This window comes from Notolepis coatsorum, assembly GCF_963971535.1.
Source record: "Notolepis coatsorum genome assembly, chromosome: 8".
In the NCBI taxonomy this organism is placed as follows: domain Eukaryota; kingdom Metazoa; phylum Chordata; class Actinopteri; order Aulopiformes; family Paralepididae; genus Notolepis; species Notolepis coatsorum.
The window spans coordinates 52,924,533-52,938,389 of record NC_140172.1 but is presented as its reverse complement, the minus strand read 5'-3'; the positions used below and the strand labels follow the sequence as shown (position 1 = coordinate 52,938,389).

The following is a 13,857-nucleotide window of genomic DNA, read 5'->3' as shown; positions in this document are numbered from 1 at the left end:
ATCAAGCCGTGGCACGCCCTCCTTCATGCCGTCTACCAAACCCACCACCCGCGTGACTTGCACGGAGGCGGGAGTAAGGCCCATGATGTGGGAGACCACCTGTCCCTGACGGACGTAGGCCGCCATTGAAGGGAAAAATGGGTAGACAACGTCCACTCTTCTCACCGGGCGACGTTGCCATAGATGACCTATGAGATCAGGGACAGGAACAGGCAGTGGCTGCGGCAGCGGCACGCCGTTTGCGACTGCCGCCGCCGCCATGAGCTCGGGGAACAAAGCTCGCAGTTCCCCCTGCATACTTTCCCCCTCCGAGCCCGCGTCCCTCACATGCAGCAGACTACTGGTTAAGGAGCCACATTCTGATGTGGCTGATAGCAGGGCATCCGCCGCAGAGTCGGAGGTTCTAACCCAACATCTGCGGACGAGGAACCCCAAGGAGACATCTCACCCCCCTCCAGTTTTACCTGGACGGGCGGGAGACATGTCTCCACCGGGCCTTCAAACAAGAACCCGTCCGCCTCTATCATGTAGTCCTCTGTTTCCATCGGCCATGTAGAGACAGACGCATCCTCATCCGGCTCCAGCAACTCACCAAAACCAGGCTGTTCGCGTCTGCAAGCCACCATCTTGCAACGGGAGCGAGCTGACACTAAAAGTTTGCATCTCAAATCCCCCGCAACCAAATGCGCCGGCCGCCCAACAGCGGACGACTCCCCGGAACCAGGCCATCGCACAGGAGACGGCACTGGTGCACCAGCTCCTTGGAGAGGCAAACTACCCATCGGACGCCTACCGGGCATGGCTGCCGACCACGAGAGAGGCCTCAACCCCGCTCCTAGACGCACGACAGAGGCGGCAATGGAGAACCGCTGGTGAAGAGTGGCGTTTGCGAGCGCGACCCTCCGAGGTAGACATTATGACTTAGCTTTTTTCTTTTGAAATATATGAGAGAAGAAAAAAGCAAGAAAAAATGTAAACACGTATCAACTTTCTTCAACTAACAACCTTGTCAAGTGTGGGTATCTACCGAAGGCACTTCCTTGTGGTGAAAGTGAAGAAGGAGGCGAGTAGGTGACCACACACCTGCTTATGAAGGTAAGCGGATAGGGGTGTGGCCAGACGAATGTTGGTATGTAAAGGTACATTGTGGAATTTTTTATTCAGTGCACGTGCACGAAGTGAAGTCAGTGCAGACTGACGCTGAGCGGAGGCCAGAATGAAATAGAACTATACAAAATAGCTAGCTAGTGGTAATGTGTGTAGACCTAACGTTAACTATACAAAGTAGCTAGCCAGTGGTAACGTGTGTAGACCTAACATTAAGTATACAAAGTAGCAAACTGTGCAGGAAGATGTTTGTGTTCAGGTTGCCTGGCAATGGCAGAAGTTCAATAGCAAAGTTGTGGAACTATTAGTTGGCGCCGGTGGAGCTAAATAAATGATTAAATAAACAAACAAATCATAATCTGTTATCTCTTATTTATTATTTCTGATAGAACTGTTTTATAAAAGCAAAATCACCAGCACAGCGGAGGACTGCGGACTGTAGGACCGAAGCACAGTATAACAGGACTCAGTGATATTGGACCAAGTAAAACGATATAGAAAAGAATGAGGAAAACCAAAAGGAAAATCAACCCTACGATAAAGATCAAGTTCTTCCTGTGACCTTGGACTGTTTAGTGCTGTCTCCAAATCTAGAAACAACACACACAAGTGTACAGTAGTTAGAGTTATTGATGTCATTATGGGGGTAGAGCTGGAGTATTGAAATTACTTCCTACACACCTCCTGTTGAGTCAAGCTGCCTATATCAGCTTATATTCATTCTACTTCTGACTACAGCCAATCACTGCTTTACCTTTCTCTCACTCTCTGCAAAACAATGTCTGACACTGTGTCCAAGTTGTCTTCTTGCATTCCACTGCCACCCTATTCTCCTCCTTAGATTTTGGATTCATTAGTGCTCTTTAACAAATAATGATAATACTACCATTGTGGTGGGAAGTATCATTTCAACTTAGGTCTCTACAGTCTGGGGTTGATATCACCCCCTGTACTGGGGTGGCAAGTCTAGTGACAGTGTTGTAGTACTCGAGTCAGAGTCCTGGACTAACTTTCAGGACTTGTGACTTTACTTGGACTTGTGCACTGATGATTCGGACTTAGACTTGAGCATTGACTGACTCGGAAGGTGCAGAAGAGGACTCTGACTTGTTCATTGATAAAAGTGTAATAGGCCCCAATCATTTGGCATAAGATATTGGTGGCTTTGTGTCACAAAGTAAATAAACGCCCTTTGAAATGGTGACCGCTGTGTCATTTATGTTTAATGTAGACCTTTTTTTTGTATTTTTGTATGTCATCTCTTTGACTGCCAGAGTGGAGTGGACTCAATTAACCTTGATGACTTGGACTCAGACTCGGACTAGGGTAATGCGGACTCGACTCGGACTCAACTCGAGCTCTTCTTTGGTGACTCGGACTTGGACTCGGACTCGAACACTGTGGACTTGAGACTCGGACTTGAGATTTAGTGACTCGACACTACAACACTGACCTCTGGGTGTGTCAATCTTGGTCCACAACCTTGGGTTGATGCCCAACGGCCTCATACAGACATTTGATATTTAAAGCATAAAGCATCACCCCTTTAGATTTCTCCTCATTAACAATACCTCATAAAATGATGTGTTGACCCAGCAGTCTCTTGTCTTTCTGTGGTGTTCTTTGTGCTCTTGCCAATAACATGACTTTTAAGGGCTCCAAGTAGCGAAGCTATACCTATTGTATTTGTAAGGATTATTATATTTCTCCGCTAAAAGCGTGTGCATCTCATAAACCGCCAACCGATCAACCATGTTTGGCACGTGGGTTCCTATGGCCCCCACTACTCAGGCAAGGCCATGCACTCATGTCAGCCAGATGGTGGCGCTATAATAACAAATCACACTTGAAAGGCCATAACTCCCACACCTTAGGTCTCACTGACACAAAACGTAATACACATATGCTGATGAACGTGCTCTACAAATGTCTGCCACACTGAATTGCTACCATCAGGTCAACCGTTTTTATTTATTTTTTTATCCTGACCCATTAGTTGTAAGCACAAAATCTGCTGTGAACATGATCCCTAGAGGAACAACCCTAATGATGTTGGCCATTGCCGTTACCATTTCTCTAGCGCTACCATCAGGCCAAACTGACGACAAGATATATTGACCTTTCCTCTAGTGGCAGAATATTTCCATCATGCCCAATGACATAGTGCTTAATGCCTAAATGCATAATGTCATAATGCACAATGCCATATTGCTTATGCTGCAGTGCTTCACCTCTCACCCTCTTTATTTTATACATGATATACATCGTGTTCTAACTTGCCACAAGGACAAGTTTATATCTTCAACATTTTGTTTTTAAGCAGCGTGGGAGCAGTGGTGCAGTCGTAATATGGGAACTGGTAACACGCCACGCCACGTGCACGCGCACGCTCGCGGGTACGTGCATGCGCACAGAACTGATTTATACACACACACACACGCACGCACACACACACACGCACACACACACACACACAAGCGCATATACGCAAGTGCAATCTTTCTATCATACAAGCTCTTCTTGCTCTCTATTTGTGTGAATGTGCGCGTGGAAAGCTGGCGCGCAGCACAGGCGCTTGATTCAATATCATAAGCAGGTAGACCCCCATCACGAATTCCGAGCCACATTAGTATTCACCTCCACTGCCTGTGTCACACAGAATGAAGGGGGAGATGCATTCAGATAGCCAACACCCAGACACTTAGTCTACCTGCGCTTTTTGTTATGTAAAACGGTGGCCGGGTACTTAGTCACAACGAATGGATACAGCGCATTTTTGTGTGCGCGTACACGCGAGTACACATCCGTGCGCGATCGCGCGTACTTCTGCCTCAGTGATCTGGTAACACGCCGTGTAACCGCGTGTGACCACGACTGCACCACTGCGTGGGAGCATTCCATTCCCCTTTGCTTCAGTGATGCAAAGGAAGGGCTGAGAGGGAGACAGAGTAAGTGAGTCACAGGTAAATATAGGCTCCAGTGGGATAAAAGCAACGTGCATAAAAAAAAAAATAATAATAAAACGTTTTATTAATTAATCAAGTTCTGGAGCGTTACTCACCTTCGCTGCTCTAGCCTCAAATGGTCTGGTGAGACACGGCTGCATGTGCACGTTATGTACATGTTATGTACATCCCCTCCCTACTTCCCTTTTCCTTGCGTGGAATGCACCCGATTGGATAAACACACTGCTAATTGATTGGTCCATATGGTTCTATGCTCCAGTTTTCTAAATGAAAATGAAAATTGTGGCTTGTTCGCTTGTCAACTTTCTCTTTTTCTACCTAAAGTTAAAATCGTTTTCTGACAAATCATGTTTGATATGCAACACCTAGTTTGACAGTTTGATCTGAACTTAGTTTGATCCCTATGTAATCCTATGTAAGCACCCAGTAGTGAGACATCTAGTGGCTAAGGAAATGCCCATTAATGCTTTAAATCTCAGGCCAGGGGCAGGTGTCTTAACCACTACACCACCCTCTGGGCACCAAGTGGACCCCCTGTATAATGTTGTAATGAAGCACCTGTATGGGTTTCTATATAACTAATGTTGCAACCTTTACAGCATTACCTGTGCAAGTCTTCATCAAGTCCTGAAATTCTATCTGTTTCATCTTCCTCCTCTGTTGTGGTGTGAGTAGATGTTGTAGTACCCTGCTCCAGTGCTAGAGGGAGCTCCAGAGGGGCAGATAGGTCATCTGGTATGGTGTCCATGAGCTGCCACACTTGACTCTGAAACCAATGCCACAATCGGATATGAGGAACAGCCTTGATCCACGTAACGTTGCAGAAATTGGCATAATTATACCTAGTTGATTTATGCTAGGCTGCACATCAATGTTTAAGATAGCCTCGCCTCAGGAAGTGGTTAGCATCTTGCATTGTCAGATCTATTTCCACACTACTTTTTTCAGGGCTGTGCTGACGCAGGAGAAAGGTCTGACAGAACCCAGTATCATGATGCGCACTTAGGGGTTTCTCAAAATGAACCTTGCAAACCCATATGGAAAAGGATTATACACACAAACATAGAGTTCTGCCTTAAAGGGGAACTATCTTATAAATGGCCTTTTTGAGTGTTTAGCATTGTTTCCTAGCTATGTGAACTTATATTAATATGATCTATGTCTCAAAATTCTCATATTGGCGCATTCTTCCAATTCTCCTCTCACAATATTCACCCTCACTGAACTGAGTCGTTTGAAAATGTGCCTATATGTGATGTCATATAGTCACTGCTGCATGTTAATGTGGCTCCTCAGGCACCAGCACCTGCACCCCAGTCCACATCAGCTCAAAACGGCTCGAGATCTTGAGGTAGAAAAATGCTGTTTTTGAGGACTTGATTAGAAATACAAAACAATGAATAAAAAAAAAATATATATTACAGAGGTGTTCCATAGACTCACAGGAATTGTGTAAAAGTGCCCAAATAGTGAAAGAAATAGTAAAATAGTTCCCCTTTAAGAAAATTTGACAAGAAATCTATGTGTCTATAGTAGGCTATTTGTTAGATTACTGGTTGTCCAGGTATATACAACAGATTCTCTAAATTCCTTGTAGGAATAGTATATGTGAGTTTCCTGCCATGTTTTACTTTAACCTTTTTGGTAGACCATATACAAATCTGATTTGTATACATCTTTTCCACAAGGGAAATAGCATTGAGGGAGAAATCTTTCCATCATGGCAGTGTAGCTTACTAGCTCGAATGCTTGTTGTTGTTGATCCTAGAAACAGAAGGGGAAGAGGATTCTGAATTAAATTGTCAGCCAATAGGAGACTCATGAAATAGGGTCCTATGGTGGTCCAGTGGAAGGAGAAGGACTTCGCCTCTCTATACGCAAGGCCAACATCCTGTGAGTCAGACTAGGGATGAGGTAATGGAGCAGCTGGTGTAACCTCTACTATGAAGAATCTCCTACCAGTGTCTCTGGGGAATGGAGACCTTCATAGTCCCTAAGCCTCCTGGGGTCAATCTGCATCATGATGTCTCGACTGCGGTCAATGGCACCAGTCTGCCTGTGAGTGATAGACCAATAAAGAATGACCCTCAATAGATCCATATAACTTTAACGGAACACGTCAACATCATGGGAAAAGCACTTTACCATCTTCTCCAGCATCGGACAAGAAGATAGATACCAATTTCCTCTGTGCTTTCAGTAGAAAGCTATCCGGCTGCAAGCTAGCCTAGCTTAGCACAAATGAATGAAAGCAGGTTTCAGAAATCGTATTGATCATTAAACATGCAGGCATTGACCATATTCACACAGCGGCCATTTTGCTCTTATGTCAGGCTCAGGCTAGGTTCCTGAAACAGGGTGGAAAGGAACCGAACCGGAGCATGACATAAGAGCCAAATGGCTGCCATGTGAATAATTGTCAGTGGCTTGCATGCAATGTTGAGATAAATGGTTTCATACCCCATTGACTTGCACTAGCATTGTTAACAAACGCTGAAATGAGGGAGGTGCAAATTTCTATGATGGTGTTTGGTGAGTGATCACTAGCATCAGACTTTAATGTCAGCTTCACTGGTTTGAGGTGAAAAGGGACCTGAATCTGAGATCACCTTGTCGCTGTGTAGGAGTAACCAACAAAAGCCAAGTGTGCCCCGACTGGAACCCTGTCCATGATAGACTGCGTCTCCTGAAATACACAACACAACACAACACTGAGAATGTAAGCAGCACCCAAATCTAATAATCTACATTCAAATAATGTACAGCAGTTAAAGGTGCTATAGATAACATTCAGCGACTAGATGTCGCACTAGAACACCAGCATGTTATTTATTCAATCAGGTGCATTCCACATGGGCACATGGGAAGCAGGGAGGGGATATATGCACACAATATCCATGCATGTAAACAACAACATTCAACATTCATTTTGAATATTTTAATATTTTGATCAATCAAATGTATTTTGGGGGGAAAACAATACTTTTATTCCGTACCTTTCTAAAAGCTATGTGAATGTATTCTTAAAATAAAAATACTCTACATAAAAATGTTATCTATAGCACCTTTAACCATTGTTATAACGGAGTCAGACATGCCATACACAGTAACTATGTACATATGTATTTCTGTCGCTGTCCCTTGAGACACAAGCCTGTCTGTAGTGTCTGTGTGTAATGCATATGATTGGGCTACTATCAAACAATACCATTTCACTGAGACCGTCGTCCAATACGTCAAAGTTAGAAGTGTCAGTGGCGTGAGACGCTTCAGGCTGGAAGGGGCCGGGGAATTCATGGAGGGACCCCCAGTCTAGTCGGCAGAAGAAGGGATGGCTCCTGAAGTCATTGGAGCCCTTCCTGCCCAGACGCTCTTCTCTCTCACAGATGAGCCCCGTGATGAAAGAGCGAGCCTCATCTGAAACCTCACGGCCAGATGGAGGGAACTCAAAATACTCCTAGGGACAAAACATTTATTCTTTTTTTTGTGGCCGATTTTTTTCTTTAGATTCTTATAAAATACAATATAATGTGCAGTGCTGTATGTAATTCATTGTATTACTGCATCATATACACTTTTATATCTAACTAACTATCTATCTCTGTGTCGGCATGTTCCCAGACCTGGAAGTGGATGATCTTGGCGTAGGTTTCAGAGATAGACTCTGCATAGAAGGGTGTGGTGCCCAGCAGCATTTCGTAAGCGCAGATACCCAGAGCCCACCAATCACACTCAGGACCATAGCCTCCCCCTCCATCTATTGCCTTCAGAATCTCTGGAGACAAGTAGTCCGGGGTGCCCACCGCTAGGGAAGAGTGCACCTGCAAGGACAAACATGCATGGTGTGGGCTGTCCGGGGACTGGGGGGGGGGGTATGAATGACCTATGGGAACCAACAACTATCGACCACCTCCTGATATCTGATAGAGGCCCCTAGAAGTCTTAACCCTTTCACTACCACACTACCAAAGGGTTAACCCTTTCACTGCGACAATACAGAAGGTTAACCCTTTCACTGCCACACGACAAAGGGTTAACCCTTTCACTACCACACTACGTAAGGGATAATGTATAGCTACGAGGTCATTGTCGCAAAATAATTGACCGACACAGAGTTTAGAACACTGAGGCGCCGCGCCGAGGTGTTCTAAGCGCAGTGAAGGTCAATTATTTTGCGACAATGACAGAGTATAGCTATACATTATCCCGCTTATTACATGGCTAACTTACTAACAATATACCTAATTCATTTTACACCATCGACAAGACGAGATCAAATGCAGACGCAGTTGTTCTGTGGCTCCTCTGTCATCGCCGGCAGCCGGCAGGTGTGTGGTCTGATTACCTGATGAGTGCAGCTGTGCATATGCTGAGCTTAGCTTTAGTGACTGTCTGCGACCAAAATGCTTGATTGTGATTGGTCAATAGCGCTGTGTTACCCGTATCAGCGGTCATTATTGCGCGTTGCCCATAGCAGCGGTCCGTTATCGAGAAATAACTGAACGCTGTCAGGGGCAACCGAGCGCTATTGACCAATCACAATCAAGCATTTTGGCGAATGTTAAAACGCCATGTAATAAAGAAGGTTAATAACCCTTTCACTGCCACACGACAAAGGGTTAACCCTTTCACTACCACACTATGGAAGGTTAACCCTTTCACTACCACACTAGAGACGGTTAGTGAAAGGTTAACCATCTGTAGTGTGGTAGTGAAAGGACTAAGATCAGAATCGACAACACAATCACTTTATTTGCAGAGCACTTAACATGCATCAAATATAACTGCTGGACCTTTTTATATACAGTAGTTCTATGGCTTGGACACACATGAGCAGGTACCATAGTGACACAGTACTAATGAGCGAGCATGGTAGACCTTCAAGAATATGTAGTATACAGGACGTGACACATAGTGTAAATTTGACCGAATGAGTAAAAAAAAAGAACAGCAGTGAATCACTCCTTTAACAAATACACCATTTGTGAGCTCAGACATGCGTTTTCAACATTAGAATCATATTATTCCATATATGTAACACTTTCTCAATGTGTCTGGCACTTGAATGCATGTTTGTGATGTGGCCCTCAGGGGCCCCTCACCATGCCGTCGTCCGAGAGCTTCAGGCAGGAGCCAAAGTCACCCAGTCTGATGTGTCCCTCTGCTGTCAGCAGGATGTTGTCAGGCTTGATGTCTCTGTGGAGGACACAGACGATATTTGCTTTAGCAGATTTTACTAGTTAAGAAGAACATAACATCAGTCATTTGGGAGGGTACTTTTATCCAATTGAATCCTTCCGATGAAGAGTTTGTTTTTGAAATGTCGAACGGTCAAGATAATTGCAGTTACAGTCGATCCAGTGTTTTATCAATGATCATGTGCCAATCATGTTCCCTAGTTACCTGCACACAGATCAGTGTACATGTTTGTTACATAATGCATATCTATCTAAGACGTATCTGTCTGCAGGCTTCAATCTGTTTTCTTGGAAAGTAACAGCTGTGATTGGAGGATCAAGAAAAGAGGGCGGGGCTTGATATAGGTCAATAGAGTGACAAAGTCTGCACTTGGCATTTTCACTATTTTTGGGGTAGTCATCGATAATGGGATTTGTGACATTTACATTATATAAGGTCTGTGCTGAACAGAGGATCAAGCTCAATACTATATTTTCTTTTCTACAAGCTAATATCAACTTTGTGAAAACATCCACCTTTTGACCATACCCCTAATACAAGCTGTTGAAGAGTAGTTCATGTTTTTAGTTTTATGAGAATGGCGCCACCATGAGGCAAGATGACTCAGAACTTCACAGGCCGCCTTGCTATTGTAAGGCAAACATATTTGTCAAGTCTGGTGGAAATCGGACAGTGTAACAAATAATTTCCAGTTTTTCAGAAATTTGATTTGATCTGGCAGTCATATGTTTTTTCAAAATCACCCATTTGAAGAAGTTAATCCCAAGATTCCAATATGGCCTGAGGGGGAAGACTCTGAGCTGCAGCACTGGTTTCAACCAACGGACTGGAGTATGTTTGACACACAATCCACCCTGGACATCAACAGTGTCATCATCAAGCGGGCCAAGCACAGCCACAAGCTAAGATTCGAAGACTTAAATAACTCTGACCCTCGACACATGCGGCATGGCATCCAGGCCATTATGGACTACAACAACTCTCCCTCAACCACTGACCCCTGATAAGCTCAATAATTTGTACACCTGCTTTGACAGGGACAACCAGGAGGCGCCCACCAAGGCTGCTCTCCCTGCTGACCACCAACCCCTCACTCCCTCCCCCACTGACACGTGTGCCACACTGAGCAGGACTAATGCACGTAAGGCAGCTGGTCCTGATGGCATCCCCGGTCGTGTGCTCAGGAACTGCTCTGAGCAGCTGACCAAGGTCTTAGCTGACATCTTCAATCTGTCACTAGCCTGGGCAGTTGTCCCAGCATGCTTCAAAACCACCTCCACTGTGCCGGTGCCGAACGTTGCACTCACCCCCATCATCATGAAGTGCTTCAAGAGGCTGGTCCTGGCTCCCCTCAAATCTGGCTTTTTACCCTCACTGACACTCATTTGCCTACAGGAGCCTAGAGGACACTATCTCCTCAGTGCTACACTCCGCCCTCTCCCACCTGGATGACTCTTGTGTATACGCAGGCTCTCCCCATTTGCTTGCACCCCAAAGTTTGAGAATCACTGGTTTAGCCGGTGTGTGTGTGTGTGTGTGTGTGTGTGTGTGTGTGTGTGTGTGTGTGTGTGTGTGTGCATGTGTGTGTGTGTGTGTTTGAGAGAGAGAGAGAGAGAGAGAGAGAGAGAGAGAGAGAGAGAGAGAGAGAGAGAGAGAGAGAGAGAGAGAGAGAGAGAGAGAGAGAGAGAGAGAGAGAGAGAGAGAGAGAGAGAGAGAGAGAGAGAGAGAGAGAGAATTTCCTGGGGGCAGTTACACATTTAAGTAAGTCAGAGAGAGATAATCTGTTGTGTCAGAGGCATGTTTCAGTTCATGTCCAATGTCTGCTTTACATTCCCCTGTAAATATGCATGGCGGGGGGGGGGGGGGGGGGGGGGGGTTAAAAGATAAGGGACCTATGCTTACGTAAATCATCCAGCACCTCATCCTCAGTGATGTAGCATAAAACTGAGAGAATGCACAGGAGAAAAGGTGGAACTGTGTAAAGACACAGCGTCAGACAGGTTAACAGAATTTGGGTGTTCAGGTTGGTTGGTAGAATCAAATAAGAAGAAGGATGAAATGGAGTGGTGGTTGAAGACCTTTGCCATGAGCACCTTGTCTGAAACAATTGTCCCATCAGAGTTAAGGCACATAGGAAACTGGGAGACATGGGTTCCTATCCTCCATAACCATAACACTGTTTTCCAGATTTGGATCTAAGATACTAGAGAACTCAAGCAAATTATACATATAAACCAGTTCACACATTTATTTTTAGGTACAGGGATGAGGAATGAAGAAGGGGCATTGTTTCCCTCAGGACTGAGATGCTCATTGTTGATTATGTTGTCGTTGTTGTTGTTTATTTCTCTGTGATTGTTGGGACATGCTGGATGATGTGTAAAGTTGATGAACAGTAAGGTAGTTATTTAAAGTTATATTTGATAGAATGTAGGGTAAATATTTAAGTTGTATGATGAACCTGAAGATAATTATTTATGTGTATATATTAGGGCTGTCAAAATGTATGCTTTAACTTTGGAGATTAATTCAAATGAATTAAAGCATTAAATAAATTAAGCATAAATTAATCTAGATTAATCTATGGAGTGAAAAATCTTCAACGTTCTGAACTTTCAGCAATATATTTGCTTGTTCTTTTTTTGCATCCACTCATGCACCTTTTTGAAAATCATCTGACATTTAACAAATTTTTGTAATAGTATTTGAATCTAAATATACTTTCTTTGTGTTGATTTTACATTAATTCCATGATTTTACTCAAGTAAATATCTGTTACAAGCTTCGGTCTTAAATAGAAAAATGCAATTTCTTTTAATCTAGATGAATCTAGATTAATTACAGAAAATTGTGAGATTAATCAGTTAATTTTTTTTATCTATTGACAGCACTAGTATGATAAACATGAAGTTAATTATTTATCTATTTATTTTGTTTGTTTATTGGGAGTTTGCATTATGTGTCATTTTATTCGTTATTCTTTTTGTGTGTTTTCTTTTTTCTTTTTTATTATTTGTTACATTTTAAATCAAATCAATTCAATTCAATTCAATATTTTCTAAAGGGATTCAGTACTACACCCCACAATGGCAGCAATGCTAATTTAAGGCATATAAAGTGGTGACAAGACTAACTCTATTCACCTATAACTACATATTTTCAGTAGGACTTGTTCCGGTGGGAATAAGCTCCTGAGTAGTACCTGTACTGTAAGAGAGGAAGCCTTGAGGCCACGCCCCTGTGCAGTGGTTCTACCTGTGTACTGTAAGAGAGGAAGCCTTGAGGCCACGCCCCTGTGCAGTGGTTCTACCTGTGCACTGTAAGAGAGGAAGCCTTGAGGCCACGCCCCTGTGCAGTGGTTCTACCTGTGTACTGTAAGAGAAGAAGCCTTGAGGCCACGCCCCTGTGCAGTGGTTCTACCTGTGCACTGTAAGAGAAGATGCCCTGAGGCCACGCCCCTGTGCAGTGGTTCTACCTGTGTACTGTAAGAGAGGAAGCCTTGAGGCCACGCCCCTGTGCAGTGGTTCTACCTGTGTACTGTAAGAGAAGAAGCCTTGAGGCCACGCCCCTGTGCAGTGGTTCTACCTGTGCACTGTAAGAGAAGATGCCCTGAGGCCACGCCCCTGTGCAGTGGTTCTACCTGTGTACTGTAAGAGAGGAAGCCTTGAGGCCACGCCCCTGTGCAGTGGTTCTACCTGTGCACTGTAAGAGAAGAAGCCTTGAGGCCACGCCCCTGTGCAGTGGTTCTACCTGTGTACTGTAAGAGAGGAAGCCTTGAGGCCACGCCCCTGTGCAGTGGTTCTACCTGTGTACTGTAAGAGAAGAAGCCTTGAGGCCACGCCCCTGTGCAGTGGTTCTACCTGTGCACGTAACCCAGCCTATGGATGGAGTCAATAGCCATGATCATCTCAGCCAGGTAGAACTGAGCCATGTCCTCGGGGATCTGGTCTCCAAACTTACTGAGCAGGGTCAGCAGGTCACCGCCCACATAGTAGTCCATCACCAAGTACTGAGGGAGGGAGGGGGGAGGGGGGGGGGGGTTGGTGGAGATGCATGGATGGAAGAGGGGATTTTAAATTGGGAGAGAACTACAACATATATCATAGACATGTCATATAGTTTCAGGGTATAATTCTTACAGTGACAGAACAGCCAAAGTAGACATGGTTGATGCTGTGATCCAACAGGTGTTTTAGTTTAGTTTATTGTTTAGTTTATCAGGGACCATGTACAGCATGCATTCATCTCGAGTAAGGAGAGGAGATGCACTGCCCCAGGTTTAGCTATCAGCTAATTTCCATCTGCAGTCCCTGGGCAGGTAGACATACAAGATACAGACAAAATACATGATACAATTAAGCAATACAAAATACAATAAAGAGATAATAAAATCGCATAACAACATCATAGCCACATTCCCATTCTCCCTCTATACCCACAAGAAGCACACACACACACACACACACACACACACACACACGCATGCACGCACGCATGCATGCACACACACACACACTAAGAAGAAATCATGACAATGAGAAATAGATACCCACAAATATCAATCAAAATGAATGCAGGCAGGACT

General features: G+C 44.4%; 1 protein-coding gene across 1 annotated transcript in view; it reads right to left on the bottom strand.

The window, feature by feature from the left end:
* Positions 1-13,857, bottom strand: part of dmpk (DM1 protein kinase) — a 64,421-nt gene that overhangs the window by 16,524 nt on the left and 34,040 nt on the right. Inside the window, exons 5-11 of the mRNA XM_084320820.1 lie at positions 13,133-13,281; positions 9,176-9,269; positions 7,697-7,894; positions 7,282-7,530; positions 6,683-6,759; positions 6,033-6,129; positions 4,679-4,839 (exon numbers count right to left, since the gene is read on the bottom strand). Of these exons, the coding sequence (XP_084176946.1) occupies positions 4,679-4,839; positions 6,033-6,129; positions 6,683-6,759; positions 7,282-7,530; positions 7,697-7,894; positions 9,176-9,269; positions 13,133-13,281 (1,025 nt within the window). The remainder of the gene's footprint in view (positions 1-4,678; positions 4,840-6,032; positions 6,130-6,682; positions 6,760-7,281; positions 7,531-7,696; positions 7,895-9,175; positions 9,270-13,132; positions 13,282-13,857) is intronic.